The following is a 25206-nucleotide window of genomic DNA, read 5'->3' as shown; positions in this document are numbered from 1 at the left end:
AAAAAAAAAAGATTTAACTGCTATTCTTCTAATATATATATATAAAAAAAGTTAGAACCTTGTCAAAACAACGCGACGAATTGGCTTCATGTATTTATAAAAAAACAAACTCTTTCGTGCTTACTTTGAGACGTTTTCAGGATATCTCAGTAAAACATTTTTAAAGAGATCAATCAAAAATGATATTGAATATTTATCTAATGTACCAAAGTTCACAACCTGAAAAATATTTTTTAAAATTCAAAACTTTAAGTTATAATGTAAAATATAATGTACCTTTAGAAAATATCAATGCTTGCTCAGGCAACCCAAGTCAAAATGTCTTATAAATCCTTATTTTTACAAAGTTATAAGTCATTTTTATCTATTTTAAGAGTGTGAAACATTTACAGACATTTTTTTTAATCCGAAATTTAACGCGAACTTTTAAGGCATTTTGACAAGAGAATACAATGAACGGTTTCAGAATCCAAAAAACGTAAAAACATTACAATAATAAAACACCTTTAGTACAGCTAACGATAATGATTTTGATGCAAGAAGATGAGCCAACAGCAGAACAAGGTTGCTTAGATTTTGTTTGGGTAACGATGGTATAACTTTAAATCGATCCCATATTGAATACTGTAGGGTTACCTAGAATTTTTTGTAACAAAATTAAAGGTTAAATAAAGAGACTTATAGGCAGAAAATTTAAGAATAATATAACATTTATATTAAAAAAAAAAGTTTCAATATAAATTAATAAATTAATAAATAAAAAATTAATAATATAAATTAATAAATTGTTAAAAAAAAATTAAAACAAAGTTTTCTGTAAACACCATAACAACAAAATATTTGTAAAAAATACTTTATTTACGTTACCCAGGCAACTTACAAGGAAAAAATTATTATTTTTTAAATTTTGCAATGTAATTTTAAAAAATATTATCATAAGTAAAAATTGAATGAGAATAAAACCTGATGACTGTGAGAAAATTGACACAGTTTATCTGCGAGATGGGCAAAAAATGGATTGTATACTTTGCTCTAAAAATTTGATTTTTAAATTTATTTGTAATATTGCAGATATATTTAAAACAAATTATAGATTAATAAACTTATCTTAATAAAATAAAAAAATACCTGCAAACAGCAGTCAAGCAGAACATGAATTATTTCTCTAGATTGCTTTTCTTTTAAGCCTAACTTTAACAGTTTCTCAAAAGCGTCAACATAATCCTAGAAACAAAAAAACGTCAACATAATCCTAGAAACAGTTTCAAAATAACTATTACTTAAACTACATATAAACTTTAAGCACACAACGCGTTACATATACCTATATAAAAATATAATTACTAGTAATTATATGTTGATTAGGTATATATATATATATATATATATATATATATATATATATATATATATATATATATATATATATATATATATATATATTTAAGGAGGCGGGGAGGAGGGGGGAGGAGGAGGAGGGCGAGCACTCAAAAGCTCCTGAAAACGTTCTTAAAAAAAAATCCTTAAAAAACTGATACCTTAAAAATCCTCTTTTTGGGGGAAGAGAGAGGGGGGGGGGGGAGAAAGAGAGATAAAGTGGCACCCCCTATACCCCATAAAACTATCTTTGGTTACATTCAAGACCAAGGATATTTGTAAAGGATAAATGAATAAAAATAGTAAAACACTTTGGTTTTAATGTGTTTAATTGGTGTTAAACATTATTATAAAATTAAATAGTAATATTATTAGGTACTTTATACTTATTACTATTTATATTATTTATTTATTTTAATAATCAGAGAACCTGACTCAATCATAGAGAGTATATATATATATATATATATATATATATATATATATATATATATATATATATATATATATATATATATATATATATATATATATATATATATATATATATATGTATGACATAGATAAAATATATGATTTAAATAAGACATACTACTTACACTTTTATGACTCAATCAAATAAAAAGATAATGTATGATTTGCAGTTTGATTCTTACTAATCAATCCAACACTGTAGAGAATGACTCTTAACGTAGCTTCAAAAATAAACATCAAAAGCAATAACAGGGACATTTTCCAGAAGCAACATGGCACTGTTTATACTCTATCACAGAGTTTGAGAAACCTACCACAGCTACTAAAGAGTTTGAAAAAAACCTTACTTATAACAGTTTCATTTAAACCAACATATTAAATAAAGATAAGTTGAAAGGCTGGTCAATAGAAATTTTAAGCTTAACCTTAAATTTTAGCCTAGGAGACATTCTACAAATAAGCAGCCGGGAAAGTTAAAATTAGCCAAGACGCCCAATATTATTTAGATTGAGAGCCCCAAGCAGGGGATAATTTATATTCATAAATTTTAGATTAGTTAAAAGTTTAAAAAATTAAAATAATATGCATTTTTTAATAAAATCAATTTTATTATTCAATATAATCTTTTTTAACAGACTTATTCCAGCAATCTTTAGTTTTATACCATCTCTGTAATAATTTTCGTTCAGCAAAATTTTTTTCTTATTTTAATAATTTTTCAGAAGCTCTGCAAAATACTGTTTTATGGCTGAATTAGGAATCTCAGCTTCTTCATTTTAAAAATTATACTTTCCACAAAAGCATTGTTTTATTTTGTTACTAAAAAGATAATAGTAATAAGGACGCAAATCTAGTGGGTGTCAAAAAACTTATGGAAACACATGGATTGTCTTGATGAAAAATGATAGCTTATTTTTGTAAACCAAGTCCTTATTCACAAATATCTTTAACCAACATGTCCATAGTTGCAATACTATTAATACTACAGAGGTAATTGTTTTACCTTTTTCAAATAATTCATTAAATTCTTTTTGCATTCAAAATAATTAATGCCATAATCTCTTTTGCTAATTGTTCTGAATTAACATGTTTTGGAGCTAAACAACCAGCTTCTGTTCACTTTAAATACTGTAGCTCTAGTTTAGAATCATGCAGTAGATCCAATTCTCATCCATATTTATAAAACAACACACTCAACTAGTTTTATTCTGTTCAAAACACTTTAAACCACACTAATAAATTTATTTTTAATTCAGAATTTGCTAAATTGTTAACAAATGCAACATTAACATCTCATTTTTTTACTTGTAATTTTTTATGTAAGTTTTTCATTTGTAATTTTTCATGTAAAAAAAAGATGGAGTAACTTGTTCATCTGAAATGCCTGTGGTATCAGCAACTTCACACTTAATTAAACTTTACAAACAGAATCAACGAGTTTAACTCTTATTATCTTCAATGCTTTGTTAAAATGCGCTAATTAAATTTGCTTCTCTTGCTTTCCTTTTTATCAAAGTTGATTTTCAAGGCTTGCTTGACCACATTTTAACTGTAAAACACATTGATGTACAGTAAACAATGAAGGAGTAGATTCATTTAACATCTTTAATATTTTTCAAACTTCTGTTGTTGATAAGTCTTTCAAAACAAAGTACTTTCTGACTGCACAATACTTTGTTTTTCCATTGTAATAAATTACACTGATGCATAAATTTCAACTGACTTTAAATAAAAAATGAATTTGCAGATCAAAATAAAGATTTGTGTGTTCAAATGGAAGACAAAACATTAAATTTTGTATATGTTTTGATTCCTCTACTGGTTAATAGGTGTCATTTTCAAAAATCAAAAAACTTGTAATATCACAATAAAAACAATAAGTTTTTATCCCACAACCAATTTTTGAACCTCAATCTTTTAGAGGTCGCCATCAAGTTGGCAAAAAAAATGTGCTAATCTCAAACACTTTTAGGTCAGCAGTTAGGTTGGCATTGCCGAAAGCCGACCCTAATTCCGAGGGTTGATATATATAAAAATATTGCATGGTAGTCAAAAGGTTTCTTCCATAAACTGTAGTTTTAAATAGAGCGCTAATAAACCAGACCAGAAAAAGTTTAAAAACTGAAATAAAAGTTTTTTTTTTTAAATAATAGATTGCTTGCTCAAACCAAACTCTCAGTTGATGTAGCAACACTCCGTGCATGTTTTAAAAATATGTTTTTAAAAAACAAAAAAAAACAAAACAATTATTGCGATTTTTTGTAGAACAATTAAATTTTTGAAAAACAATAAAAAAACAATTATTGCGGTTTTTTGAAATACAATTAAACTTAATGTACTTCCTCATTATTTTAATTGGTTTGACTTTTAGACGACATAAATATGTAGCTTACTTGTTGAAGTTGCATAATTGTTATTAAAAGAGACTTTTTTTTTTAAACCATAAAAATCTCTTTTGACTAAGATATAAGGATATATATATATATATATATATATATATATATATATATATATATATATATATATATATATATATATATATATAACTGTAGTACTTTGCAACCAGTACTTGTTGAGCACTCTTAATTGTATTTTACATAAAATAAACATGGAAACTAACAATTTTAATTATTCCTTAAAAAACATCCCAATCCCAGACAAAAAAGTTTCTTTAATTGAAAAAAAAACATTTTATTAAAAGAATTCGTTGGAAAGCCCATTTTTTCTTAAAATCTGAAAACAAAAAAAGTCCTATAATTGAAAATAACCAAAAAGAAAATTTCGGATTCAAAAAAAAAAAAAAACGCCCACCATTTATTTCTAACCTAGAAAACTTTGAAAACGATTTATTACACTTGATTAAAATAATACAATTTCGAAATATTAACAATGATTTCCAAAAGGAACTCAAGTTAAACATTAATAATATTAAATCAAACCCTAATATTTTGATAAAACAAGCAACATATACCAAATTACCCCAGATAATCACCATTAATTACTGCGCAACAATATTTCTAATAACTACAAAAAAGCCTCGAAAAACTCGGAAAATTCAATTAATTTAGAAGGCCAAAACATTGCTAAAACAATTAATTTAGATGCTAGAATTGAATCAGTCGCATATTAGTCACAAATATAATTTGGTTCAACCCTCCGAAAAGCAAAAATGTTTCAACAAACATTGGAAAAGCGTTTTTAAAATTAGTTGACAAACATTTCCCTCCCTCTAATAAATTGCACAAAATTTTTAACAGAAACACTATTAAAGTAAGCTATAGCTGTACAAAAAATATTGAAAAATTATAAAAGGCCATAATTTTGCATTGATTAATAAAAATGAATTTCTCAAAGAAAAAATACTCAAAATTGTAACTGCAAGCAAAAACTTGACTGCCCTATGAATGGCAAATGCTTATCAAAAAATATTATTTACAAATGCATTGTTTCCTTGCAAAACAACCCTGATAAATATTATATTGGCTTAACCGAGGGCAAATGGAAAAAATATTATGCCAATCACAAACAATCTTTTAAACATAAAAAATACTCAAAAGAGACTATGCTGTCTAAATATATTTGGCATCTAAAAGAAAAAAATATTAATTCTAAATTAAACTGGTCTATCTTAAAAACTGCGCCTGCCTATAATAACATTTCCAAAAAATGTATACTATGTTTACAAGAAAAATTTGAAATTATTACTCATTTAGATCAAGAAAATTTACTGAATAAAAAATCAAAATTAATTTCTAAATGCAGACATGAAAATAAGTTCCTATGAAAAAATTATAAAAACAAATGACCAGTCCAAATTTATTCTAATTCTAAAGAATTCTTTTCATGATTTTTTAATTATCTAATGTAGTTGATGTAACTTCCTGGTTGAAAATACTACAGTTATTACATAATTAATTATAACAATTCCCAACTTCCTTTGAAATAATTTTTCTATAATTTGAAAAACTTTTTTGTGTTTAGACATTTTTCCTGATGAACCTACTGTTGTTGAAACACAGTGTTGAAGAAATCAAAAATTAGATAAGTATTTTTACTAATTTTTGCTCTGTTCTTTTAGATCATTGAGCACTCTGTTTGTAGAATACACTAACATAATATATTTATATATATATATATATATATATATATATATATATATATATATATATATATATATATATATACATATATATATATATATATATATATATATATATATATACATATATATATATATATATATATATACATATATATATATATATATATATATATATATATATATATATATATATATATATATATATATATATATATATATATATATATATATATATATATATATATATATATATATATATACAGTGGTGTGAAAAATATTAAGACCACCAAGAAAAAAAGCTTTTTTTTTAGTTTATACCACTTTTTAGATTCTAAAAAAGTTGCAGCACTACTTTATTTTATTATAAACGTGCTGTGGGTGTGGCTGAGTATTGAAATTATTAATTTTAATTTTAATTTATTAACTTTTATTGTAGAGTTATGTGTTTTAGTAAACATTTGGTATATTTTGCCTTGTGAAATGTAAGTTGCAGACAAGTGAATATGTATGGTTCAAACGAACTATAAGTGATTTTTGTTAGATTATTGCTGTTGTTAGTGATACAGTTTAATATTTTTCTGATTTTAAATATGTGATTTTGATTATTTAAGCATTTTTTTTTGTCAGATTATATTATATTTTCAAAATATGGGTAAAGTTGCTGACCCTAGTCCCAGAAAGCGAGGCAAAGTTGAAGCATTATTAAAGTTGGAAACATTTTCACAACGGGAAATTGCCAAGAGATGTGGACTAAGTAAAACAGCAGTTTTTACCATCAAGAAACGATTGGACTTTGGTTTTACATCCTCTCCAAGACGTTCCACTTCAGGACGAAAACCAGTCATGACGCCACGTGCAAGAAGGGTTCTGCTTGCAAACGTTCGAAAAAACAGAAGAATGACCAGCAAGCAGCTCCAGGGTGTGCTGCAGGAGCACCAGATCAATGTCTCAACAAGTTGCGTTCGGAGATGGCTGATACAAGATGGATTTGTAGCACGTCGACCGCGCAAAAAACCGCTCTTGACCAATGCTCAACAAATGCGACGGCTGCAATGGGCCATGGATCACAAAGATTGGACCACAGAACAATGGAGAAAGGTATTTTACCCTTTACCATTTTTTATATAAGAGCTTACAATCATGTACTTTAAGTTGAAGCAAAATGTAACATATTTTTTCATATAATAATGATGTTTAATATCATTACCCACTAGTGCAATTGTTTTATGTATCGAACATTGTAGCAATGGCTATGTTTATTGCATGAATTCAAAATGAATTGAACATGTAACCAGTGATTACAGGATGTTAATCTAATGTAAGCTCAAGGCTTTTACAGTGTGTTTGTATTTTTAGGTTTGCTTTAGTGACGAGTCTATGTTCGAGATACTCGATGATAAATGTCAGTACGTGCGCCGTCGTTCTGGGGAAGAATTTCATCCGCAATGTCTGGTAAAGACCGTCAAGCATCCTACCTCAGTAATGATATGGTCAATGATAAGTTCCCATGGTGTAGGAGCCCTTAGAATTGTTGAAGGCAGAATGAATCAACATCAATACATCAACATATTAGAGAAAAGCCTTCTACCTCAACTTCCAATTCATTTTCCTGATGGTGATTTCATCTTCCAACAAGACGGTGCACCGTGTCATCGGGCACTCTCTGTTACAAACTTTTTGAATCGTAATAATGTTCCTATCCTACCATGGACTGGTAATTCACCTGATATGAACCCGATAGAAAACTTGTGGATGATAGTCAAAAAGAGAATTGCCGACAGAAAACCAACAACAAAAGTCGCATTGATTGAGGCGCTCATAGAGGTTTGGACACATGATCCAGAAATACAAGACATGTGTCCAAGACTGATTGATGGAATGCCTAAGAGGGTTGAAAAACTTATTGCAGCTAGAGGAGCATCCACAAAATACTGAACTATGCCCATTTTATGACATTGTGTGCGTGTCTTTAAAGGAAATATTCAAAAAATTTACTTTTTCAACAATGGTCTTAATAATTTTCACACCACTGTATATATATATACATATATATATATATATATATATATATATATATATATATATATATATATATATATACACATATATATATACATATATATATATATATATATATATATATATATATATATATATATATATATATATATATATATATATATATATATATAGCATATTTATGTAACAAATTGTTACCGTATTTTTGTTACATTAATTAAATATGAATTTTCAGAAAAAAAAAAGAAAACAACTAATAATGAAAGAAAAGATTGCTGCCCCATGCCAAACCCTCAGTTGATGTAGCAGCACTCCACTGCGAGTCAGGCTATTTGTCAGTCGATGTACATACTGAAGCCCCCGGCAGCAGGCTGTTTCAGTATGACATCACACTGCTGCATTATTTTTGTCTAAAATAATGTACTTCTGAAATCTATTAAAATCAGCTTGTACCAGTGTTACATGCATCAGTTTTATTTATTAGGGTGATAATAAAACAAATGAATATAGCAGTGACCTATTCCCACACCCTAACATCAGGGCGCCAGGACCCAGACCTGTTTCTTAAGCCCTTTTGAGACCCGTTTTTTTCAAAAATGATAAATTTCTGAAATGTATTAAAACAAACTATTACCAGTGTTACATGCATCAGTTTTACTTAATAGGGTGACGACGAGTGTATGAATGTATATAGCGGGGGTAACTTTGAGCAAGGGCAAGGGGTAAAGATATAAAAAGCTGTTATAAGTACTTAAAAAGGTCCTTTTTTTTAACATTTCTTCAGTTTTTTAATTGTGAGTACCAGTGGCCCATAAGCCCCAAATGGTGTCCCTCTACCAGTCATTTCTACCTCAGCCATAATTAAAATTTATAAATTTAAAAATAACAAAAGATATTGTACTCAAATTAAACTTTTAAAAGAATTAAAAATTTTCTTATGCGTTCAAGAAAACATATTACAAGTAACAAATTTTAAAATTATTTGAATGAAATAACATACATAATTTAATCAAATCTTGTCATGTAACTAAATTAAAATATAACAGAAAAACAATAGCCATATATTATCATTATTACCATAATGTATTTAACTATATAATTAGTTCATATTATATGTATATATATATATATACATACATATTTGAATAGATTAAACTGTTGCTATTTGGAATCATTATGGCTTAACTGTTTCTTTGTAGCTTCAGTTGAAAAATGTTTTCTATGATACTCAACTTCTTGGTAGAGAAGCTGATGTTGATTGTTCGTTTTTGTCAAAACATCATTAAAGTCAGTGGCTAATTTAACTGCCCGTTCTGCACAGTCATTAACCACTTTCATGGCACGAACTAACTTAGAAGCAGACTTGTACACATCATGATTAGCCCAAGTTTTATGTCAAGAATTCTTTTGGTAGATTGAGAGAGTCAAACAAATTCATTGAGCTTCGTGTAACAAAGTTAGCTATAGAGAGTTGAGAGAACGTATAAATCTTGTTTAAAGCAAGTATTCTACTATCACTTGGTAATGGTTCTTTTTGTAAGGCATTTACAATTTACACTATTTTTATCAATAGAAATTTTATCACTGAATAATGGGAGAGCAGCTAGTTCTTCACTTAAATACCACAAAAAATAAAATAACTGAAGTTTGATTTTATTTTTTGCAACATTTACAACTTTGCTGTCAACTTGATAATAGTTCTTGGTCACTTTTAAAAGAAGGGGACCATTTTTTGGTGCTTGTGTTGTCAGAGGTGCTGAAAACCAGAAGCATGCATACGTTGTGGTTATGAAGAGACATATTCTTTTTAAAATCCCAATTTTTTTCTCTGTGATATTTAACTAATGACAAAAACCAAACATCTTGCACAATGGTAAGCCCCAGGAATGCGAATAGTTGTTGTATCATTATTTCCTCCCAAAAGGAGAAGAGCTAGTCTTCACTAAAGAATTCGGAGCTAGTCTGAAGTCTTTATAATCATCACGTGGTTGCGTTTCCTTTAAGTATTTTTTCAAATTTTCCACTACATCGGATTTTAATATGCAAGCCACGCTTTTTCAAACTTTGTAAAGCATCCAATTCCGCTTTTATTACTTTCAAGTGATTCAAACTTTGATTTTTCTATTAGCTCCCACTGGGACTTCACTTTACCAAAAAGTTCAATGTTTGGTCTTTTTGATACAAAAAAACGCATTAAACACTGCATTTTGTACAGATTTCAAGAATATGATGTCGACTGGCTAAAAACAAAACTCTTTGATTAATTGACTTCTTTTGTCCCATTAGGGCGCCAGTACCAGCAGGTATCTCAGGGATCTCCAATAATTTCTCAATATTCAAGCCAGATACAACAATTGGCAGACATTCACATCTGGTTGTACCAACATTCAACAAAGAAAATTTTTTCTTACTGCTGTTGCGAGAGATTTACGGGATGTAGTTTGAGCTTCCATTAGAGTGGAACGTGAAAATGTTAATATATTTATATCAATACTAATTGCAGCTAGGGCTGGTGTGACAACCAGCATTGCTTGTCGTGGTGTTATCTTTGTTTGGTCTAATGCTGCATGAAAGAGTTGATTGTTGATTGATGCAAGAATACAACATTTAGAGATTGTAATTGAGAGTTGACTAGTGCCCATAGTATAATGTTTTTAATTATTTGGACGAGTAAAAGCTTTTTGTGTTTGAATTGAGAGTAATCTAAATTGTAATCCATTAATGTATCTGTAGATATGACTTTACTTTCTTTATGTCATTTAAAGCGCCTTTCTTCTTCAAGCTTGCTTTTTTTGTATTTTACAACTGCTTTCTTATGCATTAAGTCTTCTGATGTCATTAACATCTTTCGGGGACTTCTCTGGTCTATCAGAAATTGTTTATCTTCATTTATCTTGATGAGACAATCCCATTCACCATGAGCAATATCAAAAAACGCATTCATCTTGGCAGTGAATTTTTCTTGATAGCTATGTTGAGTAGCTGATTTTCTACTTCTCTGCTTAGACACTTGAACATGTTGCTAGTGAATACTCTTAAGTTTAGCAACTACATGAGGCTTTGTTATAGTTAGAATATTAGCTTTAAACCAGAAAATCATAACTTTATCTGCAACTGTGTTGCAGGATATTGAAAGAGTTGACTTTTTGATTATCATTTCATAAAAATGTGGTGTTGCCCTCTACATAGGGCAACACCACTTGTTGGCAACTGACTTGGCCCATCTATTGTTGAGAGAATATGTCCAACTAGCCAAACATTTGTAGTTGAGCCTGTTGCTTTGTCTTAAGCAGCCATCTTCTTAAGTAATATATTTATACTTTTTTACTATAATTGACAGAATATAATAGAAATTTATAAAATATAAAATGCTCATAGTCAAATAATAAAACAATAAGGTTTTAAATGATACAACCCCCCCTTCCCCCTTTTTTCTTTACATTTTTAAAATTTTGGTCAATTTAGAGTTCCAAAATAGGATTTGGGGGTAGTAAGTGACCATGGACCTAGCCCCTTGCTAAAAATGAGACTTTTTGCAAATCCGGCCCCGGAAAAATTATAAGATTTAGCAGGGGTTGATAGTCGGGGCTAGAAAAAAATTTATAATTCTTTATATATTAAAATTTTATACTTACATTTACTATTTATTAAATTCTTGCATATATTTATGCCAGTATATAATAAATAGGGACAGATACAGTAAAAAGATGTAACTTGTTGAATAAGAAGTCAAACAAAAGTGAATTTTAGTTTATTGTAATAGAGATGATAGCTTGTTTGAGCATTGACCATGATTAGAGAAACAGCATAAAAGAGGAAGGTTAAAGCCTGCTACAGCTGCTGCTGATAATGATGCCAATAATGATGATGATGATGCCAATGATGATGATGATAATGATGACGATAATGATGATGATGATAATGATAATAATGATGATGGTGATGATGACAATAATGATAATGATGATGAAGATGATGATGACGGTAATGATGATTATGATCATGTTGATCATAATGATGTTTATATATGCATATATATACAAAATAAAACATGAATTTAAAATTTTTTTTTGTACTTTAGGATGTATAAATGTTTATGCAGTCCTGGTCACAAATTGGCTCAGACTATATTTTATCAAACTCGGCCCAGTCAAATATCAAACCTGGTCACTTACTATTTGGGGGACCACTTCCCATTTTCAGTTTGCAAAAAAATTTTAACTATATACTTTTTATATCAGACCTCACTAAATAAGAGGTTATGCGATTAAAAACTAAAAAAAATTTTTTTCCATATAAAAAAAACCACCCTAATATATATATATATATATATACATATACATATACATATATATATATATATATATATATATATATATATATATATATATATATATATATATATATATATATTCATGTGTTTAATTATTTATGAATCAAATTACATGTATATTTGCTTATATATATATATATATATATATATATATATATATATATATATATATATATATATATATATATATATATATATATATAAATTAATAAGTGTGTAAATAATATACATAAATTTTTTCATAATTAAGGGATAAATCTTATAAATTTGATATCAAAAAAAGAAAAACCTAAAAATGGCTGCCTAATCACCTATATCAAACTTTAAAATAAGAAATTGCTTTTATGTCTACATTAAGATACCAACTCATTCCTTATATTTAAAAAGTTATTCTTGGTGTACGAATTTATGACATACTCTTAATAAACGCAGAAGTTGAAGAACCAACAGTGCCTTGTAAATAACATAGTGTATCAATGTGGGTGATTAGATTGCCATTTTTAGATTTTTTTTTGTTTTTTAACTTTTTATTTTGTTTTGACAATGGCTTTGCACACTCCACTATAACTTTATACTTTCACGGATTTTTTTTGTTTTGTATTACATGGCTGACGATCGACTTTAGGCATCAAACTACTAGTACTGTAAAACTATACATTTTCTCTGTTTATAAATTTTTATATATATGTATTTATATATATATGTATTTATATATATATATATATATATATATATATATATATATATATATATATATATATATATATATATATATATATAAATACACACACATATATATGTGTATATATATGTGTGTATATATATATCACTGAAAAAAACACATACTGAAACTTTTTAGTCCCTGTGTAATAAGCTTTATAACTAATAATTTAATATTTCACGACCAGGAGGTAGTCCATTGATATAGGGTGGTAGCCCTCCTTTCAAGATGAAATGGCTCTTGGATCAAACCAAGAAAAGAAAGTGAAAGAACTAATATTTTTTGCAATTAACCAAGTCAAGACAGAGCTAATGGAGAGGATTGACAATCTGGAGCAAATTGTCATCGATAAAGAAGTTGTAATCAATAAAATGAAATTGAAACTTGAAATCCTTGAAAAAAATAAAGTTTGTTTAAATGACACTAACAGTAAGATTTCAAAATACAGCGACTTTGCAGCAGCCTTAGCAAAACCAGGATCACAAGCTAACACAGCTCTTGTTAGTGCCATTTCTGCAAATGCTAAAGCCACTGAAAACAAAATTTTTGTAGGCATGTTTCCCTTTAATACTTTAGACCAGATTGCGGACGAATCCACAACAACTGAAAAAGTAAAGAAATCATCTTTAAAAATTAATGCAAAGATTGTATTTACTCAAAGAATTAAGCCCAAATTTAGTCCAACTAATGATGCAGTAAACAGCTCAAATACCAGAAACAGCCAAAATTCAATTATTGTTGAATTCGACAGTGCAGAATCCAGAAACATGGAATTAGTAGCAGCACCAATTCTTTCCAAAACGGAACACAAGAATGTTTTTATCAGACCTGATCGAACAATTGCGGAGTAAGCTGAGTTTAACAAGCTTAACTTTGAGAGGAAAGAGGCAAACAGAGATCTTGAAAAAAATGGTAACCTTGATAAACCATTTCGATTTGTCATCCGCAGCAATAGGGTCCGCTGCATAGATGTATCTAAGACCCTTAAAATCAACGGCCGTTCAATACACCCATTTGTTAAATAGCAAAAAGCCCATATTGCTCGTTCGAAACCAGTCAATACACAATAATATTGAGTGTACTAATATATCATCCACCTCTGCTCAAAGCTATTCAAACCAGCCATTAAATACTTATATATGCCAAGAAAGTAACTCAAATCATTTATACTGTTACTACACAAATGCTTGTTCACTGAACAACAAACTGTTTTTGCTTGAAGCCCTGGCATACACTTTTAAATACAATGCTATTTTTATAACTGAAACTTGGGCTAACATCAACAACTAAATGCACATGCATGGTTATAAACTATACTGCAACAACAGGGAAGGCCGTGGAGGTGGTGTTGCAATCTATATAAATGATAAACTAAATTCGTTTGATGTGAATATGCATCCATTAAACTGCAAATCTGTTGAACAAATATGGTGTACTGTAATATTAGAAGAAGAGAACATTTTGCTAGGGTGTATGTATAGACCTCCTCCTAAACACAATGATGATATCAATGCACGCCTAAATCTTGAACAAGCAGTGTTAGCATCATTAGTTGGCCTCGAATGCCGCAGATTTCAATTTTAATAAGTTAACATGGAACTAAAGCGTAGCATACACATCAGTAGGAGCCACTTTATCAGATCATCGATTTGTACATACTCTTAAAAATCGCTATATATTTCAAGTGGTAATTTTGTTTCATTCTGCAACTTAAATAGCAAATATAAAAGTTTTCTTGATTTAATTCTTACCGAATCATCCAATCGCATCTACAATATCGAACCTCTTCCTCTGCTTTGTAATACCTCCAACCAATACCACCTGTCTATTGAATGGCATCTGGCTACCACCAACACTATAAAAAGACCTCTTTTTGTGCGATCGAATTTGTACTATAAACTAGCAGACTTCAAAAATCTGAATCTTGATTTCAAAAATATTGACCGGGATGTTTTGTTTACTTCTACAAACACATCACAATGTTACGAAATTTTTCTCATTGAGTACAATTGTTTGTGCAATAAATGGATACCTTGTAGTAAGAAATTAATTCATAAAACTCAACCACCCTGGATGAATGATCAGCTACGTAATCTTATTGCAAAAAAGAAACATTTATGGATTTTAATCCAGCAAACCAGATCCCATATTATACCAGTTCTCAATGAATATAAGCAGGTTCGCAACCGAATTAAAAAATACACTAAGCAATGCATCAGAAACTATGAAAATACAATAGTTCACAACAATTCCAAGAAACCTACTACTTAGCTATGTAAAATCAAAGCAAAAAATCAAAAATCAAATCAACGCTATGTATGATTCAAACAATTATACTATTAACTCAGGTCCTGAGATAAGTAATATTTTAAACTCATATTTTAAATCTGTCCTTTGTTAATAAAGATCTTGTTTCTCTAATGCCGGACTTTAAACATCAAACTACAAGCTTTGTTTCGGAAGCAGTGGTTTCTTTAGAAAAAGTAATTTCAAGCCTCAGCAAACTAGATCAATATAAAGCTCCAGGTGAGAATGGTGTGCACCCATTAAAGAATTAATGGGTGGTTCTTAAAGAATGTGCTAGTACAATAGCGTACCCTCTGACAAAAATATTTCACAGCTCACTTCAAGAAGGTTCTGTACCCAATGCTTGAAAAATTGCTAACGTGACGCCTTGCACAAATGCGGAAGTCGATTAAATGCAGCTAACTATTGTCCAGTTTCGCTCACGTCTGTACCATGCAAAGTCCTGGAACGAACTATCCAGGACACTATCTTGAATTATTTATATAATGATCTAATTTGCCATATCGCAGAACAACATGGATTTGTTAGGAACAAAACCTGCGTCATCAACCTTTTGGGGTCAATGGACATTATTTCTTCATCTTTGCCAGATAAGCAATTAGTTGATATAATCTTTTGAAATTTTGCTAAGGCTTTTGACACTGTGCCGCATTAACGTCTTATGCATAAACTAAAAGCCTTCGGTATCACTGGAAAACTACTTTGCTGGATTGGTGACTTACTAACCAAAAACAGAGAGTTGTGTTTGAGGGGTACATGTCCAGCTGGGCAAACATAACTAGCGGTGTACCACAGGGTAGTGTCTTGGGTCCACTTTTGTTCATCCTTTACATAAACGATTTGCCATCAGTTATCAATTACTTCCCTTGCAAGATGTATGCAGATGACTGCTCATATTAAAGATGCTTCAGACTCAGACAAGCCTCAATTAGATTTAAATCATGGAATGGTCTGAAAAATGGTACATGAAGCTAAACTACAAAAAATGCAAAGTGATCCATATGGGTAAAAACAACCTCCAAAAAAATTAATATATATTTGATGCAGGATCTTTGACCAACATTAACATTTTAAAATCTGAAAAAGAGCACAATCTTGGCATTACCATTACCTCAAATGGCAAATGGGACACACGCTTCGGAAATTGCATCTAAAGCTAACAACTTTTTAGGATGGATGAAAAATACTTTCTTAAGCAGAGACGCAAAACTATGGAAGAAATTATACACAATGTACATAAATCCACATTTAGAATTTGCTACTCCAGCCTGTAATAATTATTCAAAATTTGCAATACAACGCATAGAACATATCCAAAAGAGAGCTACAAAAGTACCTCACAGCCTAAAGAAAACCGGTATGAAGATCGCCTGCAGGTTCTTAATTTAGACACTATAACAACCAGAAGAACTTGTTTCGACTGCATTCAATATTTTAAAATTGAAAACAAAATTGATAGAGTGACTTGGCAAGTTGAACCATTGACAGTAGAACCTAAGTATTGTCACCGTAAACGTGTATGTAAGGAAATAACAGTTAACTGTGAAATATGTCAGAACAGAGTAGCGAATTCGTGGAACAATCTTCCGAATGATGTAGTTCAGCAAACTTCGGTTGATCTTTTTAAAGCTCATTACAATAGGTTTTTAGATAAAAACCATTAGCTTATTTAAAATGTTTAATGTAATTACCTGCTTATAGCAGGGCTGGTATTCATGCTCTGTTCCAGGAGTTATCTCCTTGCAGTAAATATATACAATACTATATACATATATATATATATATATATATATATATATATATATATATATATATATATATATATATATATATATATATATATATATATATATATATATAAATACACACACAAATATATATTTACAATTTTTTTTTTTTCTTTCTTTGTAATTCACCTCCCCAAGGCCGAGAAGGCCACTACATATGAGGAAGCTACTTGTGGTTATAACCCTCCCTCAACTCTATAATTCCGAAACACGAACCTTGATGAACAAGGGCGCTGCGCGGAGAAACAAGTTGAGCGCGGTACTACCAGGGACATGGTGGGAATCGAACTCGGAACCTCTCGCTTATAAAGTGAGCGCTCTACCACTACACCACTACCGCATATATATATATATATATATATATATATATATATATATATATATATATATATATATATATATATATATATATATATGTATATATATATATGTATATATATATATATATATGTATATATATATATATATATATGTATATATATATATATATGTATATATATATATATGTATATATATATATATATGTATATATATATGTATATATTTATATATATATGTATATATAAAAATACATATATATGCATATATATAAAAATATATAAATTAGCCCTCGACATAAGATTGCCATAAAAGGCCGATATAAAAGTGTTTGAGGTTAGCGAAAAATTGCTAACCTCACTTATATACTTTATGGTAAAACCTTTATGTGAATTTTTTTTTGCCAACCTGATGCCAACCTCTAATAGTTTAAAATCTGAAAAAAATTTACGACCTCATTTTTCCTAATACAGAAGGCTGATATATATATATATATATATATATATATATATATATATATATATATATACATATATACATATATATATACATATATATATATATATATATATATATATATATATATATATATATATATATATATATATATATATATATATATATATATATATATATATCATAAGACTTTCAACTACTAAACTTATGGAATTTTAAGCGTTATTATTTTAAATTGTGTATGTGTATATCTGAATATTTAGTTTATTTATCAATAAATAGCAAAAACCAATAAAACTATTTATCTAAATTATTTGTTTTATACAAATAATAAAAAATAAAAAAATACCTCGCTGCTCATAATAACACAAAAAATCTTTCGCCTTAAATCAGTATTCATCCTCTGTTTCTTAGCAACATCTAGTAATTTTGAACTAACAGTAGCTTCTACAGTAGTTATCTGTTTATTATTAGGATTATCAGCAGGACCTCTTCCTGTCCATGCAGAGCCAACAATCCACCACTTTCCTAAACATTAAAATATATATGGTGTGAGTTTATATTAATATATATATATATATATATATATATATATATATATATATATATATATATATATATATATATATATATATATATATTATATATATATATATATCTATATATATCTATATATATCTATATATATCTATATATATCTATATCTATATCTATCTATCTATCTATCTATCTATCTATCTATCTATCTATCTATATATATATATATATATATATATATATATATATATATATATATATATATATATATATATATATATATATATATAATATTCAACTGAATTTTTCAATATTTTTATAATTTTAACAATATAAATATTTTTAAACAAATAGTATATAAAACTACATATGTTAAACTTGAAATTGGACAAAGCCTAACATGTTAATTTCACCCTTGAATTTTCTATCATTTTTGTTACTGCATTCCCCAAGTCCAAGATGCCATAACAGTCAAAGTTTTTTTTTTATTGTTGATACAACCCTTTAACTCAAAAACACAAGCTTTAAATGAACAAGGTTGCTGTGTAGAGAAATAAGTTATTAGTTGCTGTGTAATAAATAAGCATGGTACTTGGGATGTGGCGAGGATCAAACCTTAAAATTTTTGTGTGATCTACCACCTCTAAAACATATGGATGGACTATGATCAAGAAGGTTACCTATTTTTAAATTTTTCTTTCATAATTGTTAAAACCCCTTTTCAACCTTATAACTTCAGAACAATGAAAAACTTGGCCACTTGACCACAACATGGTGGTTGCCACTTGGCTACAAAAGAAATTTGGATTAAATGTCCTAAACTACTTGATAAATATTTTTTAAACCTTTCATAATTGTAGATGGTAGTCTAGACAGAAAAAAAAATTTAACAAAGAAAAATAAATTTTGTGCATCAAGGTGGTATTTTAAAGAATAGATCTACATGAACACTGATGCTGACATACTTTAATGAGTGGATCACTTCTGTTAATAACAATAAGATAATAAATATTATTTATATAGACTTTAAGAAAGCCTTTGATTCTGTTTCTCAACTGTTCAAACTTCACTGTTTTTAGTAAACTCTTTCTCACTATTCAACAAGATGTCATTCTCGAAAATTTATTTCATGTAACAAAACAAAATAATATTCAGGAATTTTCTACTGCAAAATAACTACTAAATTATGGAATTCTTCCACTGACCATATGGTTAATTCATCTTCCTTGTTTAAATTAAATTTAAAAAACAATAAACAGCACCATTATGAACAATATTATCTTGCCTTGGTGTTACATAATAGTGCCTAATGTTTTACTATATTGTGTATATATATTTTTTAATCCAAATAAATTGAATACTAAAAATATTAAAAATACTTAAAATATTTATATAGTATTAGTAATAAAAATTATGTTAAAATTAAAAAAAATAAACAATTTTAGAAAATTGAAAAAATAATTATTAAAAAAATTAATAAAAATGGGTTCATGTGTAAATAAATACTATTAGAGCGCATAAAATTTTAAATATTGTTAAACGTTATTTTCAGAATTTTTTTATTAGTTATTTTAAGAATAATGAATTACCTTTTTCTTTTGCATTAAGTAAATCCTCAAGTGGAACTTTTAAACAGCAATTTTGCTCTAAATATTAAAATATACTGCTAAAAGTTATTACTATTAATATATATATATATATATATATATATATATATATATATATATATATATATATATATATATATATATATATATATATATATATATATATAGAGTGAAAAATCTTTGAATCCACAAGAGTTGAGAGCGTTATTATAAAATGGTGCGGCTCTATCAAATATCAAAGGCCACAAATTTCACAAACTTTTTAATCGAAACAAATTAAAGGTTAGTTATAGCTGCCTTCCAAACATCAAGAGTATTATTACTTCTCATAATAAAAAGATATATAAATCTCATGAAAATGCCAATCAATTATGCAATTATCGACAAACCACCATATGCCCACTCAACGGAAAATGCCTTACAAAAAATCTTATTTATATTTGTAACGTAAAACTCACCAAGAAGAAGAAGGATATTATTATATTGGGCTTACTGAGAAAGCTTTCAAAAACAGATGGTAAAAACATAAAAACTCCTTTGTTTATGAAAGTAAGGCCAACTCCACTGAACTTTCAAAATTTGTGTGGGAATGCAAAAATAAAGCTTTAGAACATATATTAAAATGGAAAACTATCGATCAAGCAGAGCCATTCAAACCTGGTGGTAAATTTTGCAATTTATGCTTGACAGAAAAATACCACATTATCACATCACCATTAAATTTACTTAACAAACGAACCGAGCTAGCGTCAATATGCCACCATGAAAATAAATTTCTAATTAAAAACTTTAATGACATCAAAGCAGACACTCCATAGTATTTTTTGTATATAACTTTTGTCGTTACTTTTTTTGTTGCTGTTACATCTGTTGATCGCTATTGCGTGAAACTTTAAGTAATGCAATTGAAATATATATTAATAACTATTTATTTTTCACTAATTATATATATATATATATATATATATATATATATATCTAATAATATATACACATATATGTGTGTGTGTAGTAGATATATATATATATACATATGTGTGTGTGTATATATATATGTGTGTGTGTGTATATATATAATATATATATATATATATATATATATATATATATATATATATATATATATATATATATCTATTAATATATACACATATATGTGTGTGTGTAGTAGATATATATATATACATATGTGTGTGTGTATTAGGGATATGACTTTTTTGCAACCTACTAGGCCTGTATCGTAATTCAATGAACTTTTATGTAAAAAGAACGAATAGATGTTTCATTTTGACATATTTTGAAAAAAGGTCACCCCAAAACCAAAAAATCAAATTTTCAATAGGTACACTTTTGTACAGTAAATGAATATTAAAGGCTGAAGATGTTGTAAGAGTCATACTCCTGTTGTTATTTTATTTATTTATGCAACATGTACTGTGATATAACAAAAAACATTATGTGATATATAATTATACAAGTATTACAAAATTAACAGTATCAAAGCGTCTAGTACAACAATATACATAACTGTCTGTGTCTATAGGCCTACTGTGTTTAGTACATGGGTCACATGATGCTCACGTCTCATAAAGAGTCTAGCGCTTATTACTTAGAATGAATCGAAGTTGCAGTTTGTCTTTCTTTCTGCAGGAAGCATACAGGTCTTGCATCACCTTGATTGCACGTTCAGCTATCTGATTACTTCGTGGTATGTCGATGACGGATGGCTCTTTCTTCCAGTGATTTTTGAATGACTGCAATACCTTTTTGTAAGGCTTCAATACATCAGATAAATTCTTGAAGTCATTGTCATTGTACTTTTGACTACTAAACCAATGTTCTGCCCACTCATATGAAATGAACCTGCAAACCTTCTCCAAATTCTTTCTCGCTTCAGGCATAAGAATGAACGCCAGAATGGCGAGAATGGCTCTTGAGTTCCATCTGGCATTGCTCATATTAGGAATGTTCTGAAAGTGAATCAGAGGAAAGTTTCTTTGTTCTTCATAGAACCTAAACACTCTTGTTAAATGGTACAAAAACTTCATATCGTCTCTCCACCCTGATTTATCAAGAATTTCTACAGTTCCATTCACAAACTTATCCTTCAGTTCATCATACTTATTCAACAGTTCAGACACAAATGGGTATTCAATGTTTGGAGATTTGGTATCACCCCCAAGTTCTTCGTCCATCACCAGACGGAGAATCCTGTCTAGTACGTGATGCTGACAACCGATAAATTGTGGTATTGTGACACCCTTTAATTTAAACATACGTTGCAACTTCACAACAACTCCATTTCTCTTCCCAGTATTGACGTTTGTTGTATCAGTAATGATCATCTTAATTGAATTCCACAAATTGTATTCATCAATAAGTTTGGCAATTTTTTCAGCAACAGTTTCAGCTTTGCCATCTTTTAAACGCAGTGCATCAAGTTTCACGTCAGTTCTTTCATTCTGAAGTACAACTACCTGATATTCCTTATCATCTATTCGTTTGCCGTCAAAGTGTAAGGACCACTGTTCCATTTTAAGTTGTTGTATCATTTCTTTTTTTAATTTACCTGCCTCTTTGAATATGGACTTGTAAATTGCTGATTGACTTGGAGTTGGAATATCAATACCTTGTTGTGATAATACATTGCATATTTTAGCAGCTTTCTTTGTGGAAACTCCACTTGATGTAACCATACTTACAGCAAATTTACTTTTGTAGTGCTTTCTAGTTTTTTTCTGAGTGTCCTCATCATCGTCTTTATCACCGTCGTCGTCTTCATCATCTTCACTCTTACTTTTGCAGTTTTCAGATTCAGTACCACTGTCTGTGGTAGACAGGACTTGTGATGTGGAAGGTATTGCTGTTCCAGACTGGACTTTCCTTCTCTTGGAAGGGTGAATGGTTTCTTTACTTGCCACTTGTCCTGTTGAGTACCCCACCTGTCCTTTACTTTCTTTTTGTAGGTGGTATAGACGTTTATCTTCCGAGGATAACCACTGGCCATTCACTTTCGTGATGTCAAATAATGCATTGAGAACATCATATTTTCCACGCTTGACACATTCATCATAGACCTTCAGCACCTTCATAAGCTTTGCTCTTATCACTTGATCAGACACACGTGGAAAATTCAGTTTATTGTCCCACAATTTTGTAATTTCCTTAGAAATTTGGTCTATTCGTTCTTTTCTTCCTTTAACATATGCTCCGAGAAACTGGTATCTTCCTACGATCTGCAATTGAAGTGGTATTCTGGATTTTTCATCGAGTGAATGTTCTTCTACAGCCACGCTTCCTCTTCTTCTGTGTGACTCTTGAAATCTCACCAAATTTTTAGTCCAAGTCTTCTTGTTCTTTGTTACTGTGGTATGACTTTTCTTGTGAGACATCATATAATATTGTTACGACTTTACGGATAGCTGAGCGTAAATATCCGTTTAATGAAGTCGTTTAATTAATAAAATACTTTAACTGTATAGTAATCCAATTATAGTTCGATAATCCAGTCAATGTTGATAACAGTTCGATAATCCAGTCCGTATCCTAACGATAATGCTACAACTACTTATACTTCGTACACTTACAGCGTCTTTAGTTCGCTACAGTAGTTCCTTATTAGCTCAGTTACACGCAGAGTACTTCATAGAACTATTCACATTATCAACACTGAGCTCTGACAGCAGCTCGCTTATATAATTATTTAGAGCTTCCAGAATGTTCTACTAAGTTCTATAATCTTCTACAGTCTGTTACAGTCGTCTATATCACCGTGGTAACACAATGACGTCATCACATAACAATTCCAAGTATTTGCCGGCACATGGCCGTTTCGTTGCCATGGTAACGTGTGGCGTTATATTAATAAATTCATAACAAAATAATGAAATAAATAGAATTAAGCTGAGAATTAAGCTCAAGATTAAAACATCGGTCAAAAATGAATGTATAAAAATGGTAAATCAAATTTTTATTTTGGGGGTGACCTTTTTTTGTTGCAGAAAGCTATTTGGGCCTTTTTTCATGATTTTAGGTAAAAGTTCATCGATTTATGATACAGGAAACATTTTATTTGAAAAAAAATTAAAAAGTCATATCCCTAGTGTGTATATATATATGTGTGTGTGTGTGTGTGTGTATATATATATATATATATATATATATATATATATATATATATATATATATATATATATATATATATATATAACTCCTAACTGGTTGTCAGAAAGTTTCATTGACAAAAAGTAAAAATTAAAATGCAAGACCAGAATTTTTTTTTGTTACTTGATAAACTGCTTGCCCCAAACAAACTCTCAGTCGATGTAGCAGCACTCCGTTGCGAGTCAGGCTATTTGTCAGTTGATGTAGCAGCACTTTGTTGCGAGTCAGGCTATAAAATAGTCGATGTAGCAACACATAAATTTATGCATGTGTTGCTACATCGACCGTGCATGATTTACAGTAAAAAAAAATAAAAACATTTTATTAAAAAAATAAAAACATTGTTTATATTATTAAAAACATTCAGAATGTTTTAAAAACATTCAGAATTTTTAAAAAAATATTCTGGTCAATTAAATTTGCGTTTTTGCGGGTTTTTTTTAAAAACGATGAATTTGTAATTAAATTAATGGTTTTAACTTTCTGACAACACGAAAATGTTGGACGAAAGTGAAAAGTAATTAAAAGTGACGTATTTGTCATAAGAATCATTTTTTTCCTTCCGAACTCCCAAATGCAATACTCTCTCTCTCTCTCTCTCTCTCTCTCTCTCTCTCTCTCTCTCTCTCTCTCTCTCTCTCTCTCTCTCTCTCTCTCTCTCTCTCTCTCTCTCTCTCTCTCTATATATATATATATATATTTTTTTTTTGCATACTGTATTTATATATGTATATATATGTATATATGTATATATATATATATATATATATATATATATATATATATATATATATATATATATACATATATATACATATATAAATACAGTATGTAAAAAAAATAATTGTACACTAAGAAAAAATCATAACTTTAAAGATTGCATCAAAAAAATAAGTTGTTTGTTAAAATATTTAGAAGTTTTTTTTAAATATCTCATCAAGTATTGTTTTAAAAATTTAATTGTGTATTGGTGAATTAATTGCTTTTCAAACCTATTGAATTTT

The 25206-nt window shown here is 28.8% G+C and overlaps 1 protein-coding gene across 3 annotated transcripts in view; it reads right to left on the bottom strand.

Moving 5' to 3' along the window:
• The window catches only part of LOC100199855 (nucleolar MIF4G domain-containing protein 1), a 71344-nt gene that overhangs the window by 652 nt on the left and 45486 nt on the right, over positions 1–25206 (bottom strand). For all 3 annotated transcript variants that reach the window (XM_065809942.1, XM_065809944.1, XM_065809943.1), the window contains 6 exons: positions 20021–20077; positions 18244–18422; positions 1129–1224; positions 964–1032; positions 505–636; positions 125–219 (listed from right to left, as the gene is read on the bottom strand). In XM_065809942.1, coding sequence (XP_065666014.1) covers positions 125–219; positions 505–636; positions 964–1032; positions 1129–1224; positions 18244–18422; positions 20021–20077 — 628 coding nt within the window. The remainder of the gene's footprint in view (positions 1–124; positions 220–504; positions 637–963; positions 1033–1128; positions 1225–18243; positions 18423–20020; positions 20078–25206) is intronic.

This window comes from Hydra vulgaris, chromosome 11 (assembly GCF_038396675.1).
Source record: "Hydra vulgaris chromosome 11, alternate assembly HydraT2T_AEP".
In the NCBI taxonomy this organism is placed as follows: Eukaryota; Metazoa; Cnidaria; class Hydrozoa; order Anthoathecata; family Hydridae; genus Hydra; species Hydra vulgaris.
Note: the sequence above shows the minus strand (reverse complement) of the source record. Positions and strands in the feature narration are given on the sequence as shown.